We start from the raw sequence: 23,285 nt of genomic DNA, 5'->3' as shown, positions 1-23,285 counted from the left end.
GCATGTTCATCATTCACACAAATGATTGAGCCAAAATCTGACAAAACAAATCCAACTTTATTATTAAGCATTACACCTCAACAAAATAGGGAGAAAAATCATGATGATTATTACTATATTCCCTTGGTAATAAAACCATATTGGTGCAATACCTTTACACCACTGGAAATAAGAGGGAGATGAGATTTTGCTCAGAGCAGACTCGTAGAAATACAAAGATATGTCATACAACCTCATGTTATCATTGGTGTCTAATACGATATGTTGCTCAAATTCATCCATAACATTATACTATGATTTCATATCTTTTGTGGAGTATTACTCATGGTGTTGCATATTTTACATCAAAGTCACAGTATAGAACTCAACATCAGAATAAAAATGCTAATTGCTTACCTGATGACAGATGTGTGTATTAGCATGCCAAAAGGCCTTGTTTTTATAACATCAAGATTATCATTCACAGTATCATTACTGTAAATATTGTAAACATGATTGATTTTTTTTTGGAGAAAAAAAAACTGTAAACAGCATGCAAATACATTTTATAACATTTGAAGCACACCCCTGAGGTTTGAAGTTTGTTTGTGTGTCACTCACATGCAGCCAGGTGTGGTTCACTGTTAACCACATCATATGAATGAATATAATGGTTATTCCCTGGTGCATAATCCCTTGAAGCTAAAATGGCTACCAATGACTTTTACATTAATACAATATTTGGATTATTGTACAATTATTGTGTAAAATATATAATTAAACATTAAAAATTATAAATACAATTTCCACAACACTGGGAGAACACACATGCTGTGTTCAGTGAAAAGCCACCCTGTCAAGTCTGTGGTGCTTCCTTTTTATTTGAAGGAATAGACTTCATCATCATATTCCAACTCGATTTCCTCATCTTCATCCAGGAGTCCGTACTTGAACTTACGATACACCGTGCCGTCCTGTCCCATATACACAATATCGTCATCGTCATTCTCCTCATCATCATCCTCGCAATCAATGATGCGGTCACTGTACTCCCCAAATGATGAGGTGGTGCCGCCATTGCTGTCAAGTTTCTCATAGCCTCCAGCTTTGTTTTTAAGAGTACTGACAATAGGACGTTTTTTGGAGCGAGCTTGGAGGAAGACAAAAACTCCTCCACCCACCACAATGATGAGTAGCACACAGGCAGTGACAAAGATTTTGGCACTGCTTCCTAGGCCCTCCAGTTCAAGTTCCTTCGCTCCCCTGAACACAAAGTTGACACTCATGATGCACTCCGCTAAGAAACAGAAGACAGAGGGTTAGATCAGATAAATTAGGCAAACTGTTTCTTCTTCATCAACTGTTTTTGATTGGCACACACATGACCTGAGTTCTTGTAGTGAGCCTGGTCCAAGGAGAAATACCACCTCAGGTCCCACACCGAATTTCTCCGATATGAGATTATTATTGGAGGTATGTTAGAACATGGAGAACAGCTTTGCTATTGTCACATTGTACTGTATGTGTCTATGTTCACTAACTCACAGAGTTACTGTGTCTTCCTGTTTTACAGGCTTCAATCATCATGGACTCCCTGCTGTGGATTCAAGGGTGTGTTTGCGGACCAAGGCTTTCCATGGAATATGTCTGGGGAGTTGGGACTGTTATATCATACTACAATTATATCTGCTATTATTATTGATCTTTAGTGGTTACTATTGTTTGTTGTTGCTATTGCTGTATGGTATGTGACTCTCTCTCTTTCTCTCTCTCTCTCTCTCTCTCTCTCTCTCTCTCTCTCTCTCTCTCTCTCTCTCTCTCTCTCTCTCTCTCTCCCCCACCTGACATAGCTAACACAGACATAGCCCACACCACCTTGTCTTCAGACAATTTGTTGTGATTAGGCACTATAATAAAATGTCATTGATAAAGTGACAAAAAAAATCCAAAGTCTTTCTCCAATGTTGCATGCTCTACATTTAATTTGGAAAAATTCTTTGTTGACAACTTTCACTGTTTACCTCTTGAGGCCTGGCAGTCGCAGCAGTCCATGGGTATGGGTGCACCATCCATACGGGATTCATTCCCACAGCAGGACATGCAGCGGCCATCATCTGAAAGGATTTGGAGCGCATGACATTCTGTGCAGTTCCACTTGCTGGCACCCCGACAGTCCAGGCAGGACGGATCACATTCCCCACAATCTGGCTGTGAACCCATGGAGGCGAGGCCCTGGAGCCATGTGTAAATATTTGAATCATAATCAGTTAACTGGCAAATAAACATCATATACAGTAGAAAGAATTTGACTTGGTAGGTTTGGCTATGTTCTAATCAACATGTTATAGCACAAACAAAATAAGAAATGGCAAAATAAAAAAGCCTTGTAGATTTAAAAAATATATGGAAATTCTAAAGGTATGGTATGTTAAGACATGTGAGCACGCACGCACGCACGCACGCACGCACGCACGCACGCACGCACGCACGCACGCACGCACGCACGCACGCACGCACGCACACACACACACACACACACACACACACACACACACACGCACACACACACACACACACACACACACAGGACTGCACGTGCATGCACACATAATCTTTACCTGCAAGGCAGGAAAGTAGCCTAGGAGACACGGGGAGTCACAAATGCCTGCAAATAGTCTATATCCTTCATAACAGGACTGACAGGACAGAGCACCTTCAGCTGAAGGAGACAAAGAAAGAAGATACAATTAATGGCAATACAATGGTTCTGACTCTGATACAAACTGGTCAGGCTACTACTTGGCCTCACTCCCCGAAACCACCTCACCCCTGCCCACTTTGACAGGCTAGAATGGCTTAGGGTTGACGAAAGAGTACAGCATCTTGCGATGGGTCTGGTCCACAAGATTCGCTACACCACCAAGATACCCATGTACCTGTCTAAATACTTCCTTAATGTCAACGAAGTCCACACCCACAACACCAGAGGGAGTTCAACAAACCATGTGCAACCCAGATTCGGCACAAACAAGGGACTAAATTCATTCGTCTCTAAATGTTTTAATGAATTTAAAATGGTGGGCCGTATTGTAAACAAGTGTAATGCTTTATGGTGTTGTCCACTCACAGTTAACAGTTTTTGTATTGAGTTGTACTTGAAATGTACTGTAATTCTGCAAACTGTTAATAAATCAATCAATCAATCAAAAAAAACACATTGCATGGCAATGCTAGAATGGCCAAACCAAAAATGAGTCAGCAAAGACCTATACATTTACAGTATATAATATATATATATAAATGTTTTTGCTGACTCATTTCTGGTTTGGCAAATATAATATTGTCCTGAGGTTAAATGTATATTATACATTTTGCCTCAATTATATTTTGCACAAGTGCATGTTTTAGTATTTTGTGCATGGATTAATTCATACAGTATGTCATGGGGGGCAGAGCTAAGCTAATGTCCTCCAATTCTGGAATGATCCCATACCTCTACAGGTCTTGCAGGTTGGGTGGCATTTGCGGCAGGCCTTCGACCAGGTGTCTTGGTAGTAGTAGACAGGGCAGCTCTGCAAACATTGTCCCCACTGCCTCAGGTACAAGTAGCCCTCCCGACAGCTCAGACAGTCGCTCCTACTACGACCCCAACACTGGCCACACGAGGGGTCACAACGCTCACATAGCCCAGAGGACATGTTGCCATAGTGACTGATGGGGGCAGACAAGACAAATTAATGTTCTTTGCTGAAACAGTGAAATCAGTGTGTGTGTGTGTGTGTGTGTGTGTGTGTGTGTGTGTGTGTGTGTGTCATGCCTTTCTAACCTCTCTGAGCAGGTCTCTACACAACTGCGACCCTCTCTGAGGAGTCCAGGTTTACAAGTGACACACTGCACGCTGTGATGTCCCTCGCATGACGCACAGCTAAAGTGACAACGCTCACATGCACGTTCATCCTCGTCGGCATAGTAACCCACGGGACACTCCTCCACGCAGGTGTTGTCTGATGGGCACAAACAAATTTACAAAGTTGGACGTCTCTGTAAAGAGAACAACAATCTACTACTAAGTTGCAGCTATGGAATAATAGTGAAAATCAACAGCAATTATGGTCATATATAGATCCTATTTTCGTATTATTTGAAATTGGTGCTGATGATGACATTATTGGCACATAAAAAGATTTGACACGAGAAGGTTGCTTTGCAGGATTATGATTATGAAATTGATTGGCTTGACAATGGATTGACTGCAGTACTGGCTAAAGGTCAAACAACCTCCATAACTCACTGATGGAATAATAGTGAAACAATGGATTGACTGCAGTACTGGCTAAAGGTCAAACAACCTCCATAACTCACTGATGGAATAATAGTGAAACAATGGATTGACTGCAGTACTGGCTAAAGGTCAAACAACCTCCATAACTCACTGATGGAATAATAGTGAAACAATGGATTGACTGCAGTACTGGCTAAAGGTCAAACAACCTCCATAACTCACTGAGCAGGAAGTGTGGGTTGTTGCAGTTGAGGCAGTGTTCTTTGCCAGGCCCAGAGCAGCGATGGCAGAGTGGGTGGCATAGCGGGCATTCCCCATTGTCATCCCTGTACGAGTGCATAGAACACTGGCTGTACCACACACAGTGTCCACTGCTATCTTTACGCATGTTGGATTCACAGGTGAGGCAGGAGGCAGGTTCAGAGCCCGAACAGGTCAGGCACGACCTATCACAGTCTGGGGATAATTGAGTGTAGTGAGATAGTGAGTGAGACACAGACCATAAGACAAGACTATGAGAAGGTTGTACGGTGTGTGTGTGTGTGTGTGTGTGTGTGTGTGTGTGTGTGTGTGTGTGTGTGTGTGTGTGTGTGTGTGTGTGTGTGTGTGTGTGTGTGTGTGTGTGTGTTATGACCTTGTGTCAGCCCATCCTTACCCCTGCATTCAGCAGTGTCCTGATCATGGTATGTATTTGTGGGACACTGAGGCAGACATTCTCCATTGTAGCGGACGGCCTTTGGGTTCCGACACACGTCGCAGTCGTCTGCATCCGGCCCATCACATGAAGTGCAATCAGCATGACAACCCACACACTCCTGCTGTTCCACGCTGACAAAGTAGCCAGTGGGGCAATCGTCCACACACGTGTCATTATGGAGGTAGTAGAACTCTGCACATTCTGGGAGTAAATGGAAGAAACGAAAATAGTGCTTGGTGAAATCTAAGCAATGATTCAAATGTTATCCATGCAGGAATTTCCAAACCAAAAGCATTTCAGAGCTTACTCTGGATTTACTCAAACACAAACCATCTGTGCATTTTTACTCATCATGGCAGGCAGTGCCATGATGGCATGTCCATGAAGACACATGCAGCCATTGTTACACATCTTTGCTGTCTGGAAGAAACCACCTAACTGAAACTGAACTGAAATGAAGAATACCTTTTTCATTTTTAAAACAATGCAATACTGCCTCATCAAAGTTAGTATTGTGACTTTTTATATTGTTATTTGCATGAGAGGGGGAGAGGTGGTGGAGTTAGCTGTTTGAGGGATCAATGGAGTTAAGAGGTTTCGTCCGCTTTTTAGGGTGTTCAATAGCACTGATTCATAAAAACAATTAATAAAAAAAAATGTTAGGTGGTTTCCTCCCGACAGCGATGATTATACTTTACACATTGTTTTGGTCTTTAGGCTACCATTCATGTAAACACCACAGTAACTTTTACGTGTATTACCTCGTCACTTCTACCCTAAACTCGTTCTCAGAATTATTCCTCACAAGGAAATAAAGCCTGGAAAAGAACTACTGCCATCTCTAACCACGTAACCAGAAGAACAGGAAGTACAGGGCTAAATATGTCCAGATGACCGGAACTTCCTGGTATTTCCAGTTTTGGCAGTATAGTTCTCATAGACTATGGTAGTTCTTGCCAATGTCCAGCCTACTTTTATCCTGACTTAAAACTTCAGTTTGGGTGGAACTGAACTAAAGATAGCACATCTTTTATTGTTATTCATATATTAAAATTATTAATGTATTGTTCTAATTGCACTTACAAATACAATGATGAGAAATGTATTGATTTCAGTTTTTCTTATAATATGAGCAGTGTTTTTGAAAAATTGCTACTTTTTATGGCAGTCAAACCAAGTTTCGAAATCACAATGAATCGCAGAATCACATTGTATTATGATAGAATGGATTGGTGAGGTCCCTGGTGATCCCAGATCTAGGCTACACAGTTCACCAGCCGTACAGAAAGCCAAGAACTTTGTCCGATTTCCTCTATTCGAGTGGTTTTCAAACCTTTCTTACCCTGACACAGGCCATCATGGTTGCACACCTCACAGTCAGGCGGGCATCGCAAACACTCTGTCTCTGTGGCATAGTGTCCTTCAGGGCAGTGGCCCTGGCAGGAATGGTCCACTAAAAGGTATTGTATGGCACAGCTCAGACAGTGAGTGGCATTGCCCTCGCATGATGCACAATTTGGGGCGCAAGACACACACACACCGCCTTGAGGAAACCCCCTGAGAAAAGAGAGAGAGAGAGAGAGAGAGAGAGAGAGAGAGAGAGAGAGAGAGAGAGAGAGAGAGAGGGATGCCAGAGGAGTTGGATAAAGGTGAGGAACTGATTCTCTAAACCTAGCTACAAGATGCTGAGACGTTATGGTATTATAATATAATGTGACCTAAATCGTGTGTGTGTGTGAGTGTGTGTGAGTGTGTGTGTGTGTGTGTGAGTGTGTGTGTGTGTGTGTGTGTGTGTGTGTGTGTGTGTGTGTGTGTGTGTGTGTGTGTGTGTGTGTGTGTGTGTGTGTGTGTAAGCAACATACGGGCAGAGTGATAGATATTATAGATAGAAGAAAAAAACGAATGACACAGACAGACACCTCTTACACTCCACCACACACACACCATCCTGCAGGTAAAGGTGTGTGTGTCCAGTACTACGGCATCGTTGGCAACGCTTGCTGTCCTGGCAGACGGCACACCCCTGCAGACATTCTTCACATTGGCCTGATGTCCCGTTAGCAAATGTACCAGATGGACAGTGGGACACACAGGACTGTTGGGCAGTCAGAAAATTCCCTGGAGGACAGAGATAAAACTAACTAAACACACTGCTAATAAAATCAAATCAATCATGTGTAAGGCAAGGCAACATTTATTTGTATAAAACATTTAAACAACAATGTCATTCAATGTGCTTTACATAAAACATTAAGCAAAGGAAACAGTAACAGACTTTACCTAAGTCACAAGTGTTGCAGTCTCCCTTTCCTGGACCAGAGCAAGTCTTACAGGAAGGATGGCAATGCTCGCAGTCACCATCACCTGGTGACATAAAAACAACAAATTTAGGACATAAATAATTGACTGTCATGACAGTAGAGTAAAAACGTAACCTTAAAATTTAGGGTAGTGCATGGTGGAGAAATTAAAAGGCGTTACATGGGCTGCGTGGTGGCTTAGCCATTTAGTACTTTATGCTCCTATAGAGCATGAGAACCTGCGATCGAATCCTAGAGAGCTTAAGGCCATGGGATCTGTAATCTGATCCCTGTCTTGTTTCCTCTCTAAAACAAAAGGCAGGGCAAACTAGATGCCGATGAGTCATGATAAAGTGTCAAACATAATTCATATATAATTCAAGTATATATTCAAAAATATTTTTTGAACAAGATGTTTCAGAATCAGAACAAATACCATAGTTGCTGTTGAATTACAAAATGTAACCTTCATACTTTCATATTTATCATATTTATCTAGTCTAGTCTAATCTAGGCTAGTCTAGTCTACTCTGTGTGGTGGTGGGCAGGAACTTTACCTCTGCATACTGCATTACAGCAGTAAGCACCCAAAGATATTTGGAATGTAAATGTTAACCTATGTGGCTATAGTTGAACAGTATTTAGCTGGTGACGGGTACTGGTGACGTACTGTTCCTGAAGTGCTTGTCAGGGCAGGAGGCCAACCTCCGGTTATCCAAACACTCCCCATCCTCCAGTGTGAAGCCGTCCTCGCAGGAGTCACAGTCATTGTATTTTGGCCCACCACAGGTTCTGCAAGCACGATGACAAGGCTCACAGTCCTCACTCTCTTCGTCCACAAAATAGCCCTCGCTACAATGTTCAACGCAATCTCCATCTGTGGGGGGGACACAAACAAACATAAAGCATGACCATTTATACACAGTAAAATCCTCAATGTTAATTTGAGAGTGTACAAATATGTTTTTATATAACAGTGGGGGGTTGCTTAATATGTAACATTGTGGTCTCACTTAAAGGGACATTTCACTGCTGGAAGAAACTCCAGTCACTGAATGTTAATAGTATCTATTTGTAGTAGATAACAGTAGCACAATTTGAATTTAGCACGCTATGGCCAGAAAAATAATAAGTCTGTGTGTTTGACTAGGGTTTGACTACTAGATTGCTGGATTACTACAATGACCATTATGCTTTGGTGCACTACCCCACCTTGTGGAGAGGGGAGGTCTGTTATACTAAGACAACATGTAGTCTAGGAAGGAAGTGAGACTAGTGCCTATGACATCACATTCACATGGGCATTTTGAAATACTAAAATATCTAAAACCACATATTACACACATTAAAAACCTCAGGAAAGTGTTCTAAATCTTCGTCACTTTTTAACGTAATGTTTTTTTTTGTAAAACAGTAAACAAACCAACATACAGTATAAGTGCATACGGAGTATCTGCACATTTCTAAAGTGACAATTTAAGGACTTTTAAGACATTTTTAGCACAGCTAAAATAAAAACCCTCAGAGTTATGGAGGTCCACGAAATTAAATCGTTTGAGAACGACTGCTCCAGGAGTTACAAATGGATAAATTAACACAGAGAGGGTTTTACAGATTTCACAATCTGGACCTATTTGTGGTATGTGGTATGTAACTTTGGGGTATCCCCAAAACCCAAAGAAGGATCAGGAAGTATTGGGCTTCATGGTCTCCAGCCAGAGCTGCTCTATCCTGCACCCCCCCCCCCCCCACACACACACACACACACACACACACACACACACACACACTCACATATGTATAACGCATCCTAAATTTTAATTTGTACCGAAAACATAGAATCCGTCTTCACACCAGTAGCACTGGTCCTGGTCACAGTTAGCACAGTGGGAGTCCACACATCCGGCACAGATCATTGAGTCGTTTAAACTGTAAGTCCGATCTGGGCATGACCTATGGCAGTCTGTATTATACCTGAGAGAGGAAATGGAAAGGAGATAATGCTGTATGGTCCATTTGGTTACATTTGTACACTCTCACAGTTAAATTAAGACTGAGGTTTTAGAATGTATTGTAGGCTATACCATATATATATATAAGGCTTTACAGTCTTTTACACACAGGGTCAATCAAGGTATATTATCAATCAAGGTATATTATTATCTATACAATAATGACTACACAACTGAGAAAGGAAGGTGAGCCATAAACAGGGTCAAAGATGTTAAATTATGTGTCAATAATTGCACAAAAAAAATAATATATATAAAATAAAATGTACTTGTAGTAGCCTTCTTCACAGCTGAGGCACACAGTACCCTGTTGATGTACCCTGGCGTCCTCTGCAATGGAGAATAAGATTCAAAGTCACACACATGTTGCAGTTATGACAACTTGCAACAGAGTCTATTGCATAACAATATAACTATATATATATATATATATATATATATATATACACCAGTAAGACGCCCTGAGGGTGAGGTCACTCTGAAACAACAGAGCTTCTTAATACGGCACAGTGTCAGTGTCAGTGAGGTCAGATGTAGAGTTGCTGGCCGGCTCCATATGCAGATCTAGTAGGTAAATGGTGCATTTATATAGTATTTAATTATATAGTGCCTTTATCTAAGGTGCTTTACATAGATTGTGCATTACATTCACCCATTCATACACCGATGACAGAGGAAACCATGCAAGGCACCAATCGGGAGCAATTAGGGGTTCATTGTCTTGCTGAAGGACACTTCGACTAAGGGCGCGTTCGGAAATAGCGCACTGTGCAATGCAAACTAGAAAAAGTGCCCTTCTGGGCACAGGTCTCCACCAGGAGGATGTTTTGTGTGTGTGTGTGTGTGTGTGTGTGTGTGTGTGTGTGTGTGTGTGTGTGTGTGTGTGTGTGTGTGTGTGTGTGTGTGTGTGTGTGTGTGTGTGTGTGACGCGGCTTGGCCTGTTGTAGCGCCACCATGAGGCTGATTTGAAAACGGTCAAGTGGCATTTCTTCCTCAGCCTAGTGGGAATATGCATGCACAGTTTCACCGCAATCGGATGCTGCGTTGAGTAATTGTGGCAATTTGTACAAAACGGGTACAAAGCGGGCTACTCCTGAAAGGTTTAGAAGCCAATCGTAGTCAATGAAGGTGGATTATGAGAAATCAAACAAACGCGTCTTGATCACATGACTATGGAGAGCATGTGTACCGATTTGCGTGAAATTTGGATAAAATCTGAAGGTGTAATATTAGAAAATGTGTTTTACATATGTCGGCCTCCTGGTGGCGCTATAAAGAGCAGATGTGAAAAATTCCAGGCAAAGGTTTTTCCTTGGCCTCTAGGGAGTTGGCATACAAAGTTATCCACAGATCCGTGCAGTTAGAGGTAAAAACACTTTTCGGCGAGTTATAGCGCCACCATGAGGCTGAGTTGAAAATGTTCACGTGGCATTTCTTCCTCGACCTAGTGGGAATGTGCGTGCACAATTTCACGGAAATCACACGATGTGTCCATGATTTGCAGCATTTTGTTTGAAACTGAGCACTCCTGCAAACTTTGAAAGCCAATCTTAGCCAATCTGGATGGAGTCTGAGAAATCTGAAAGACCCGTTTCGTTGAATGGCTCTAGAGAGACTGTGTACCAATTTGCGTGATGTTTGGACAAAATCTGTAGGTGTACCGTCCAAAAACTTGTTTTGCACAAAGCGGCCTCCTAGTGGCGCTATAACAGGCCGTTCTGGAAATTCTGGGGCAGAGGTTCATCGTTGGCATCCAGGGAATGTGTGTGCAAAATTTGACATCGACCAGGTTAACGGTGCCGGAGATTAGCTGTTCACAGACGGACGGACACACGGACGGACACACGGACGGACGGACGGAGTGCAAAACATACTCTCTCCCCATGCCTTCGGCCTGGTGGAGACAACTAATAGGCGAGTGCGCTCCCGGTGCGCATTTCCGAACGCACCCTAATTTGGGGAGCCCGGGTTCGAACTGGCTTGTGGTTCCCATCCGGCTACTCTACCCCTGAGCCACTGCTGCCCCCAGTAGGCCTATGTCAAACCATGTATGGCTATCCAGAGTTTGATGGCGGTCAGTGTCGTCACCAGGCCAGCTCCTGGAGAACAATGTGTTGTCTTGGTTCATTTGCAAGTGTGACTCGCGTCGCGGCAACCACACTGGTTATCATGAGACATTGAGACTACACAACCTTCAACTTTTGTGTTAGTTTTCTTTGGAGATACACAGAAAGGTTCTACTAGATAGGATAGATGATTGTTCTGAGTGAGTTCCTCTCTCGTCGTCACATTATAAACCTCACTTCCAAATGATTTTGAAGACCTGCTCTCTGTTCCACGTACAACCTTAGAGCGTAAAACAGGGTAGCCTACTGGTTCTCTCTGTTCCACGTACAACCTTAGAGCGTACAAGAGGGTACTGGTTCTCTTGCACTTGCAGACCTCCGTTTCTCTTATAACCAGCAGAGGGCACTCTAACACCAGATAATAAAGGTACCCTGCTCAGTGCTCACCCTACCCTGCACACTAAAGTCAAACATCTATTTGAATAAATGCAGAACAAGCAAGCAAGGAATCATAACAAACATTGGGTATCCATGTAGATACATAAACTGACCACGAGTGGCCTAACAATAGCTGGCATGACAAAGAGCAAAGCCAAACAAGTTACAACTTGCCAAATAGGCCTACTGCTCTGTTTCGGCTGTTATAGGCAGTTTGTCTGTGTGGAGGAGAAGGTGCCATGTGTACACTTAGGTGCCCATGAACTGCCAACCCTGTTATATTTGTTTCCCTGTAAAATTAATTGTAATTTGCGGATTCAAATAAAGAACCAAAATGTGTGTGTGTGTGTGTGTGTGTGTGTGTGTGTGTGTGTGTGTGTGTGTGTGTGTGTGTGTGTGTGTGTGTGTGTGTGTGTGTGTGTGTGCGTGTGCGCGTGTGCGTGCGTGCACGCCGTGCGTGAGCGCCATGGTCCAGAAGATAATTAAATCTCAATTAAATTAATTAATTCCTCCTGTCAATCAAAACCATCCGACTGGTAACCATGGTAACGCTATCCTCCTGTCATCCTGCAGCACCATACTGTCAGAACAACCCCCAAAGACATAGAGATCAAGGGAGCTTTTCTTTTTTGAGTGGTGCAGCCACTCCAATGAACAGCAATGTGTGTCCCTATGTATGTATGTATGTATGTGTGTGTGTGTGTGTGTGTGTGTGTGTGTGTGTGTGTGCGTGCGTGCGTGCGTGCGTGCGTGCGTGCGTGCGTGCGTGCGTGCGTGCGTATGTATGTATGTATGTATGTATGTATAATGTATGTATGTATGTATGTATGTATGTATGTATGTATGTATGTATGTATGTATGTATGTATGTATGTATGTATGTATGTATGTATGTATGTATGTCCGTCCGGGGTACCAACAGGTTACAAAGTGGCGCTGTTGAGCTTCACACTGTGCATGATGGGAAGTTTATGCATGTTTCTTTTTTTTTAGTCTGTTTTAGACTGTTGCCTCTTGCAATTTCCAAATGCTTCTGTCATACAGTCTGGAGCAACGGAAGAGCTATCATGAGTAAAATATAAAGCGGAAGTGGAGCCTCCTCCCCACTTTCCTCTTTAAAGTCACGCAAATTTATCCTAATATAAATAGAAATCATCTTAGCATAATTAGCTTGTTGCTTAGCAGAAAAGGAAATAAAAAAATAAAATGAAAAGATATTTTAAAATATATTTTCGTGAATGGAAATGGCAGCTTTTTTACTCGGATTTCGGGAGGTGTAGTTCCAGACTATATAGCATTCGGAGATTGTGGAATAGTTGTCTGGCTACAACTACTTGGACAACTGGGCACCTAGGGACATGTGGCCACCTGGACAACTCAGGCCCAGAACGAGCCCCCCCACACACACACACACACACACACACACACACACACACACACACACACACACACACACACACACACACACACACACACACACACACACACACACACACACACACACACACACACACACACACACACACACACACACACACACACACACACACACACACACTTTGAATTCATTGTTCTCTATTTCAGTTTAGGTTTGATTCATTTTTAAAGCGGGTTTGCTGGTTTAGTTTCATTTAGTTTAGTTACTAATTATGTTAGTTTCGTTTTGATTATTTTTAGTGTTGCAGTTTTTTATTGTAATATACAGTAGCGTAGTCAGGGCAGAGATTCAAACAAATTAGATCTAGAACCAGATCTAGAAGCACTGTGAGCTTGTAATATTGGAAGATTTAGTATATCCACCCAACTTTGTAGGCTTATGTATGAAATGTTGACAAAGACCAAGGATATTTTCTCTAGGCTATGTTTTTAGTTAGTTTTAGTTAGTTTTGTAACCACATAATACAGTTTCAGTTGGTTCAATTTTTTTGGTGAAGCCTATTATTTCTATTTCAGTTTAAGTATAGCAGAGTAAAGCTGTACTTTACTGTCTGGGAAATGGGATGGTCTGCAAACTCTGCATTTCAATAGCGCCTTTTCCCAAAGTGTACAATGTGCTTTAGTGTATACCAAACTGCGAATAATGTATATAATAAAGGGTAACCCTATTGTGGTGCAAATAATTGCTTGTTTACAGTAGGTTTGTCTCTACTCTAGTCTAAATAATTTATAAACACACAGACACACAAACAGACAAACAAGCAAACAGAGGTGACTGCAACATCTGTGCCTGGTGGAGATCATAAAAACTTAAATCTGTAGACACAGCCCCCTGGGACATTCTTACATCTTACTGTTGAGAGAAGCAACACCACCCAGCACCCACAACCTAACACACATTATAGGTTTGCACGTCAATACTGTCGACAAGCCACTACCTGTGAGAGTAATTACTCATGCAGAGAGAGACTGACAGCGGACAGGTGGGAGGGACAGAGGTAAAGAATATAAGACAGAGCACTAGGAGACGGAAATCATGCCTTTTGGGTGATTGTTGTGACGAGATAAAATAGTGCCCACATAAATATGAATTGCACAAGATTTGATTTGATGTATTACCATGTTGTTCTTGCTTACTGTAAATCGCTCTGGATTAAGAGTGTCTGCTAAATGTCTAAATTGTAAAGTGTGGGGACACCCCTATACTGACTTGACTTTATAGGTTTGCATGCACAATCTCTCACGTATACTACTCACGTACATGTTTACACGCACGCACGCACACATGCACGCACGCACGCACGCACGCACGCACGCACGCACGCATGTAGTGAACAGTAGTGAAAATAGCTACTGATCGCGTGGCTCGGGAACTGTTGGTTCCCAAGGCCACTTACTTCTACTTTACAGTAACAGTGCAGGCTTTTGCACATGTGCACATGGGCGAGCCGAGCTCATGCCTGCACAGACATGCGCACGAGACAAGTTTATTCATGCATGCAGATACACACACAAACTGAGCATACACTCCGGTTCACTGTACTTCACACAGTACAGTGAAGACAGCTGACAGACACTAAACTCAAATATAAATTAGGCTTAAGTATACAATGGCGCTATAATCACTTGGAATCAAGACGTGGTGTGATTTGCTCTTCATGTCACCACCTGGAGTGAAAACGATAGGGCAGAATGTATTTCTAACTAAAGGTGAGGAGAGAAGGATTACAGGGAGCAAAGAGAAAGACTGAAGGCACGTTTAGTAAGTAGGGCAAATTCTCTCAAATATCATCAATCCTCCAGCTTTTTAATTCTATTTAACCAGAATTGAACTTTAACCAACAAAACTGCTGACATTCTCACTCTTTTCTGGGAACCATTGAGCATGTTCACTACTGCATGTAAGCATACCGTTTAACCTGTGTACTCCAGCTCAGTGGGTAAAGCATGGCATTAACACTGCCACAGGGCATCCATTCCTACTGGGACCACCCAAGAATATCTACTCTCACGGTACCGTATGGAAAAAACCCAACATCTACCAACTGGATGAAGTCACTCTGCTCCTTTCCCCAACCGAGCCCTCTCCAATCTATTTAAAACAATAGGAGAATGTTTTTCTTTTTTTCCATTTCATGGCAAACAACATGCCCATTTTCCATTCAACTGAATATAAATATGAATGCACAGGGATGGATAATAAGAAATGTTTCAGTCTGAGTTGACAGGGTGAGAGGTACAGTAGAGAGGCTTGCTAACCATTAGAAGATGACCTTTCTCCTGACCTTTCTCCTGACCTTTCGAGAGCCATGTTGTATGGATTAGGTCACAGAGAATTGGAGACCCGTACCTTGCATTATTAGTGTGTCATGCGATATGTGATGAATATTAGAAACAATGCCGAGCTTCTCTCGCCTCTTAATGACCCCTGACCAATGTTTGCGCAACATTGCAACCACTGAGTTAAAGTACTCTACAATCAAACCGAATCAAAAACCAGTGAACTGACATGACACTTGCTCTCCCTACACAGACAGTGGAGTACAGGATCCCACTCATAGTCTCAGTGCCATGCTCTAAAACTACAGAACTACAGTACCAGTCCAGTTATCCCATGACTCCTCTGTGCCCTAGTGTAGATGTAGCCAAAGGATCTGAGAGATGAGAAGATGAGAGAGTGTAAAAACTGATGATAAGCAGAGAAGAAAAGTACAGAAATTATGTGATATAAGAGATGGGAATGGAATGGATAGGGGTTGCTTCTTATCACATACTATCAGGCGGGTATGCTCTGCAATGGGAGCAGCAACGCACACGCACGCACGCACGCACGCACGCACGCACGCACGCACGCACGCACGCACGCACGCACGCACGCACACACACACACACACACACACACACGCACACACACACGCACGCACACACACACAAAATACAAACTAGGCCCTACACAGTGACAAACACGTATGTCCATGTCAACTGTAAGATCCGAATTAATCCAGATTCCAAACAGATAGAGATACTGACGCACATGTAATCATGCTGATTACTCCATTAATTCCACCTTACTTTAGCCTGTAGCATCACATTGCAAGGGCAACAAGTTTTCACCTAATCTGCTGACTGACTCGTTTACAGTGTCAGTCAGCTCCTTCAGTGATTGCTGAAGGAGAATGGGTGGTGGGCTGGCTGTGATGGCAGTGAGAGAGAAGAAGAGAGAGTTATTCCACCCAGAATGCATAATAACTAACACTGTGTCAGCCTGGCTCCTCCTCACACCATGCAGCTCAACAACAATGACAGTGTTCTTTGGGATGTTGGTTATCACCTACAGAAGAAAGAAGGATTCACCCACTGATGTGGCTTCTGCTGACAGGCCGAGCTGTCTTGATTTGTTGATTTGTTTAGCACTAATGTTTTAGTTCCTCCGAGGTTACCACATTTAGGGACGTCTCAGAGATAGAGAGGAAAAAATGTGGTGCACCAATATTATGTACAGATATATATTATTATTATTATTATTATTATTATTATTATTATTATTATTATTATTATTATTATTATTATTAGTAGTAGTAGTAGTAGTAGTAGTAGTAGTAGCAGTAGAGCAGCAGAAGTAGTAGTATATTTTTATGCTCTTTTTGTATTGTTTTTCTATTTTGCAACTCTGCTTTAAAAAGTGCTTAAAGCAAAAAACAAAAGATTGACATGCAATTGTATTGTATATATATATACAATATATTGTATATATGTATATATATATATGTATATATATATATATATATATATATAATCATAATAAAATATGAGATTAATCCCTTATATCTTTAAAAGATGTTTGTCCCATACTGGGATTTGTTCTTAACAAACCCAGTATGTATGATATGTTTTGTTTTTACAGTTCTGCAAGGAGGACTAACTCTATGATGATTTACGGCAAGTAATTATAGGAAGGTGGTGATCAGCCAGGGCAGCAGGGAGACAATCCAATTGTCTAACCCTAACCCTAACCCTTTTCTCCTCAAGACTCAAAAGTTAAATGTGTGTGTAGTGTGTGTGTGTGTGTGTGTGTGTGTGTGTGTGTGTGTGTGTGTGTGTGTGTGTGTGTGTGTGTGCGCGCGTGTTTGTGTAAAAGTGCTGTCTCCCCGTCACTAGTTTTGTTTTTTACATTTCTGAAATAATTTTGAGGCTTTCAAAAAAGAAACTTTGGTATAATTTAATCTTTTGTAATAATAATTAAAAATGTGTTAAACTGATGTGTTAAAATGGGATAGCCGTGTCCCCAAAATGGGTCCTGACCCATTGTTTGGGAAACACTGCTTTTTGGCACAAAGCAGGAGTAACTAGAAAAAGTGCCCTTCTGGGCACAGGTCTCCACCAGGAGGATAGGACTGTGTGAGATGTTTGGCAAAATGTTTAGGAGTAATATAAACATGTTTGCCTTTGATGGCAATTGGATGATTTGAGGCATTTTGTTCCAAAAATGTGATTTGCAAAAATCAACCTGTTGGTGGAGCTATAACAGGCCAATGTGAAAAGGGTGGGATATATTCCTCAGCCCAGTAAGAAAATGTGTGAAAGATTTCACGTAAATTGCATGCTGCGTTCATGTTTTTGTTCAAAACGGGGCAATCTTGCAAACTGTGAAAGCCAATTATAGCCAATTAGGATGGAATATGAAATATCGGACAGATCCGACTTGAGCACATGACCATAGAGATACTGTGTAACGATTTGTGAGATTTTTGGACAGAATCTGGAGGAGTAATATCAAAAAATGTGTTTTACAAAAGTCGGCCTCCTGGTGGCGCTATAAAAGGCAGATGCGGAAAATGCAGGTCAAAGGTTTGTCCTTGGCCTCTAGGGAGTGTGCATGCAACGTTTCACGCAGATCGGTGCAGTTTTAGGTAAAACATGTGAAAAGCTGCCTCATGGTGGCGCTATAACAGGCCGTTCTGGAAAATGCGGGGCAGAGGTTCATCGTTGGCATCCAGGGAGTGTGTGTGCAAAGTTTGGCATCGACCGGGTTAACGGTGCCGGAGATTAGCTGTACACAGACGGACGGAAGGACACACACACGGACGGACGGACACACACACGGACGGAGTGCAAAACATACTCTCTCCCCATGCCTTCGGCCTGGTGGAGACAATGATTCATGTTCCACGTGGTGTTCCTCTGTGTACGCTATCACAAGATGATCATTACTACAGTTAAGTTGAAGTAAAGTCATAAATCTTGATCTTCTCTAACTAAATGAATCTGGGCAATACAGTGGCTTCTGTGAAGGTGGGGAGAAATATGGTCTACATCTAACCAGACGTGGTCTGAGGTTGTCTAGTATGGTACTTCTAGTCTTCCCAACTGACAGCTGCTTTGTCACATGCAAAATATGCAGCCGCTTGCAAACAATTGTGTGTATTCACAATTGTGTAGAATACACACACTTGCTGATACAGTATGTATGTATGTATGTATGTATGTATGTATGTATGTATGTATGTATGTATGTATGTATGTATGTATGTATGTATGTATGTATGTATGTATGTATGTATGTATGTATGTATGTATGTATGTATGTATTTAAGACATTTCAACTGTGACTGAAGAACAAATAATAATCTCTATTGTTATAAGCGAGTGCACAGGCCAGGGAAGTGTGACAAGATGGTATCCAACTGTAGGATTGAAATCCACAGTGTCACAAGTGTGGTATCTGTCTAGCTCTGGTCCATACAGGTAGCTCAAATGCCGTTGCATTTAGAGCTATGTTACAGATGACTTCCGGGGCTCGCATAAATGCAGACCAGCCTCTCGTCTTTAGCGTAAATAAAAAGAAAGTTTTTGCTACTCACCAATACAAAGACGGGTTGTGTCATTAGAAAGCTTACTTTCCTTAGTGGAAGCACTCTGAGCCCCCCACCACACGTATAAAAGGTACTTTTTGGCCATAAAGGGATTGTTTTTCACTGGAGGAAAAATATTCTGTATGAGGGTTTTCTCTTAGCAATATCGGTAGAGGGCGCAGTGGAGTAACTAAAAGTATTTTCTTTTTTGGTGAAAAAAATCCCTTTCAGGCCAAAAAGTACCTTTTATACGTGTGGTGGGGGGGCTCAGAGTGCTTCCACTAAGGAAAGTAGGCTTTCAAATGACACAACCCGCCTTTGTATTGGTGAGAAGCAAAAACGTTCTTTTTATTTACGATAAAGACGAGAGGCTGTTCTGCATTTATGCAAGCCCCGGAAGTCATCGGTAACATAGCTCTAAATGCAACGGCATTAGAGCTATGGACCAGAGCTAGTATCTGTCCAGTCCTGGCGTGTTACGCCATCACACCACCTCATAGCATTTCAGTCTATGAAAGAGAAAGAAACTAGAAAAAAATGCCCCTCGGGGCACAGGTCTCCACCAGGATAATAGCACATGATGTTTGGAAATGTGTAGTAATATATGAAAAATCAAACATACATGACTATAGAGATAGTGTATACCGATTTGCGTGATGTATGGATAAAATCTTTAGGAGTAATATAAAGAAATGTGTTTAGCAAAAAACTTGGACCCATGATGGCACTATAACAGGCAGATGTGGAAAATGCAGGGCAAAGGTTTTTCTTTGGCCTCTGGGGAGTGCGCAATGCGTATACAAAGTTGTACACAGATCGGTGCAGTTATAGGTGAAAACATGAATTGGCCGGTTATTATTCCCATTACTGCATTACTGTATTGCACTCTGGCTAGACGCCACTATTCATTTCATTGTCAAAGTATTTGTATACCATGTGCAGTGACAATACATTTAATCTAATCTAATCTAATCTATAGCTCCACCATGAGGCTGTTTTGAAACATTTGAAGTGATAGCTCCACCTTGAGGCTGAGTTTCTTTTTAAAAGTGGCATTTCTTCCTCTGCCTAGTGGGAATGCATGTGCATAATTGCACGGAAATCGCACGCTGTGTTCATGATTTGAGGCATTTTGTTTAAAACGGACCAATCCTGCAAATTTTGGAAGGCAATCTTAGCCAATGGGGATGCAATATGGGGAAGCGGACAGGTCCGTGTTGATCACATGACTATAGAGATAGTGAATACCAATTTGCGTGATGAATGGATAAAATGTGTAAGATATAGCTATAACAAGCTGCTGTTGTGGAGAAATTGGGGCAGAGGTTCGTCGTAGGCATACAGGGAGTGTGTGCACAGTTTGGCATCGACCGGGCCAACAGTGCCTGAGATTAGCTGCAGTGTACACAGATGGACGGACGGACACACATACGGATGGACGCACACACAGACAGAGTGCAAAACATACTCGCTCCATGCCTTCGGCCTGGTGGAGACAACAAGGAAGATGAACCAGAGAGAGAGAGAGAGAGAGAGAGGGAAAGAAAGAGACATGGGGAGGGTGCTTATAGTTAACTCACTGTGTTGGCATTTCTTACAGCCCTGCTCACAGGGGATACAGTCCTCATACTCTGGTTCTGCCACTTCACCTGATGGACAGAGAGGAAGTAGGACAGTAGAACAGTAAGGACACAAAGTGAGAGAGACAGACTTTCCCCCATTACTGAATAGACAACAGATGAGAATGTATAAATGCAATGTGATTTTAGGAAATAGGGGGGGAAAAAGAAAAGCATCATTCTGACATTGGGTTTATTTTTTCCCCTGTCACACCAAAAAAGGACATTTGAACAACAGCACAGACAGACAGAATATACAGTCATATACAAAGCGGACATATAAATGGACAGTAATGTACAAGTCCATCTCCTGTGCCAGCCATAGGTGCATGTGGATGTGGAGTGGATGTAGGTTCTTGTTGAGGGTGTCTGAATTAAGGTCTCTGGTTCACAATGTGTTCAGACGTGTCTGCCACATGTGGTAAGAATTTCCCCTCTTCCTTCCCCTGCTTGACCTTACACACTCACAAACACACTCTAATCCTTCCTCCACACTCTGCCTGACTTTTTCCTCAATACTCTCTCTCTCTCTCTCTCTCTCTCTCTCTCTCTCTCTCTCCTCCCTCTCTCTCGCTCTCACACACACACACACACACACACACACACACACACACACACACACACACACACACACACACACACACACACACACACACACACACACACACACACACACACACACACACACACACACACACACACACACACATCTGTCATACAATACTACTAAACAAAGTAGAAACTACTGTACTATTCAGCGAATTACAAACTCGGTGGGTGGCGAGGGGAATATATGTGTGGATTTGAGTACACCAGCATCTCTCACCATCGCCACACACCAGTGGAACACAGAGCCCATCTCTGAGGTTGTGTGCTGGACTGCAGTGAAGGCATCGGTTGGCTGCAGTACAAACGGTACAGTTGGCGGAACATGGCTCACAATGTCTCCTCCATGAGTGAAAATACCCCTCAGGGCAGGTGTCACGACACTCTCCCTCAAACAGATATCTGTCCACCCCAAACTTATCTAGATGGAGATGGAGAATGAATAGAGTGAGAGAGAGAGAGAGAGAGAGAGAGAGAGAGAGAGAGAGAGAGAGAGAGAGAGAGAGAGAGAGAGAGAGAGAGAACACAGGGAATTATCATCTGAGAAGCATCTTTTGTACATGAACACAAACTAAATGCAGACACAGAATACACACACAAATACAAAATCAGTTCTACACACAGGCATTAAATACAGAAATATACCTGTACATACTGAACGTTTTAATAGTGGATTCACTATTAAAATAGCTGTTCATAACAATACATCGTAGTTACTGCACATTGTTTTAGCCAATACAAATTCCACATCGATAATTTTTAATCAAGGCATTGTCAACTCTTGTGCACACAATCATGTGAATGTGAAGAATTATAGCCAGGCTGAAACGTAAAAGTTATTTTGAATACTCTACTGTAAAGCAGCAGCACAGATCCGACCTAAAGAACACAATTAACTCATCTCTTTAACAGTTCGAGCATGTGTGTGTGTGACTGTGTGTGTGACTGTGTGTGTGTGTGTGTGTGTGTGTGTGTGTGTGTGTGTGTGTGTGTGTGTGTGTGTGTGTGTGTGTGTGTGTGTGTGCGTGCGCGCGTGTGCGTGTGTTTGTGTACACATCTTTGAGACTGTTTCTTCCCTGTTCCCTCCACACATCCACATCCCCCCTTGACTTTTATCCAACTCACTCTCAATCTCTTCCATTGTTCCTTCTTGAGAGCAACAGGAAAATCCAACCTTAACCTCAAAGTTTCTTATTCAACAGTCAGTGTCTAATTAAATAATGCTGGACGTCTACAAGTATTTGTACATCATGCATTAATGTGCATCTGCCTTTGAGTGTGTGCGGATGGAGGCAGCACGCTTGTTGTACCCTGTATGACCGGCTGAGATAAGGGAGGTCCATTTCAGTGAGAAATGAATCAGACGCAGACACATGGAGGGTCTTTCTTGTCATGTTATTATTGTTATGTCTCATTGAGCTTCAGACAAACACGCAGTTAAACGGAACCACATTTTCAAACACTGTCTGACAAACTAACTGGTTAATTGAGAGTGTCTGTACACACGTGAGAAAGTTTGTGAGGGGGAAATCTGGTACTAATCATCTCCTTGGCTGTCTGGTGTATAAGGGCGTGTGTGAGTGTGTAACCGTATCTCACTAGTGTAAATACACATTATGAGAGCCATAATAACGCACGCACGCACGCACGCACGCACGCACGCACGCACGCACGCACGCACGCACGCACGCACGCACGCACGCACGCACGCACGCACGCACGCACGCACGCACGCACGCACGCACGCACACACACACACACACACACACACACACACACACACACACACACACACACACACACACACACACACACACACACACACACACACACACACACACACACACACACGTTATAATTTTAATGTATTATTTATTTGGGGCATTTACTTTTTGCTTTTTTGCCATACAAATGTCCTTGCTAAGCCAGGACCTGCAACATACATTGGGATTCCTCGGGTCCCGACGACCACAGCCCACAGGCCGGGCAACCATTCA

The 23,285-nt window shown here is 42.5% G+C and overlaps 2 protein-coding genes across 2 annotated transcripts; both read right to left on the bottom strand.

Moving 5' to 3' along the window:
* Positions 1 to 857: 857 nt before the first annotated feature.
* LOC306934382 (proprotein convertase subtilisin/kexin type 5-like) lies at positions 858 to 6,943 on the bottom strand (the record flags this gene model as incomplete). Its single annotated transcript, XM_079516951.1, has 9 exons — positions 858 to 1,276; positions 2,001 to 2,211; positions 2,598 to 2,698; positions 3,473 to 3,690; positions 3,806 to 3,983; positions 4,484 to 4,717; positions 4,917 to 5,159; positions 6,301 to 6,515; positions 6,939 to 6,943. 9 exons carry the CDS (start codon positions 6,941 to 6,943, stop codon positions 858 to 860), a joined length of 1,824 nt encoding a protein of 607 aa, XP_079373077.1.
* Positions 6,944 to 7,015: 72 nt separating this feature from the next.
* On the bottom strand, positions 7,016 to 22,429 carry LOC306934381 (proprotein convertase subtilisin/kexin type 5-like; the record flags this gene model as incomplete). The annotated part of the gene is made up of 7 exons (XM_079516950.1): positions 7,016 to 7,053; positions 7,239 to 7,322; positions 7,929 to 8,135; positions 9,087 to 9,232; positions 9,540 to 9,600; positions 20,644 to 20,712; positions 22,414 to 22,429. The coding sequence occupies 7 exons, from the start codon at positions 22,427 to 22,429 to the stop codon at positions 7,016 to 7,018; spliced, it is 621 nt and encodes a 206-aa protein (XP_079373076.1).
* Between the last annotated feature and the right edge of the window lie 856 nt (positions 22,430 to 23,285).

The sequence above is a fragment of the Electrona antarctica genome, assembly GCF_951216825.1.
Source record: "Electrona antarctica genome assembly, chromosome: 12".
In the NCBI taxonomy this organism is placed as follows: Eukaryota; Metazoa; Chordata; class Actinopteri; order Myctophiformes; family Myctophidae; genus Electrona; species Electrona antarctica.
The sequence above is the reverse complement of the archived record's forward strand: the minus strand, read 5'-3'. Positions and strand labels throughout refer to the sequence as shown.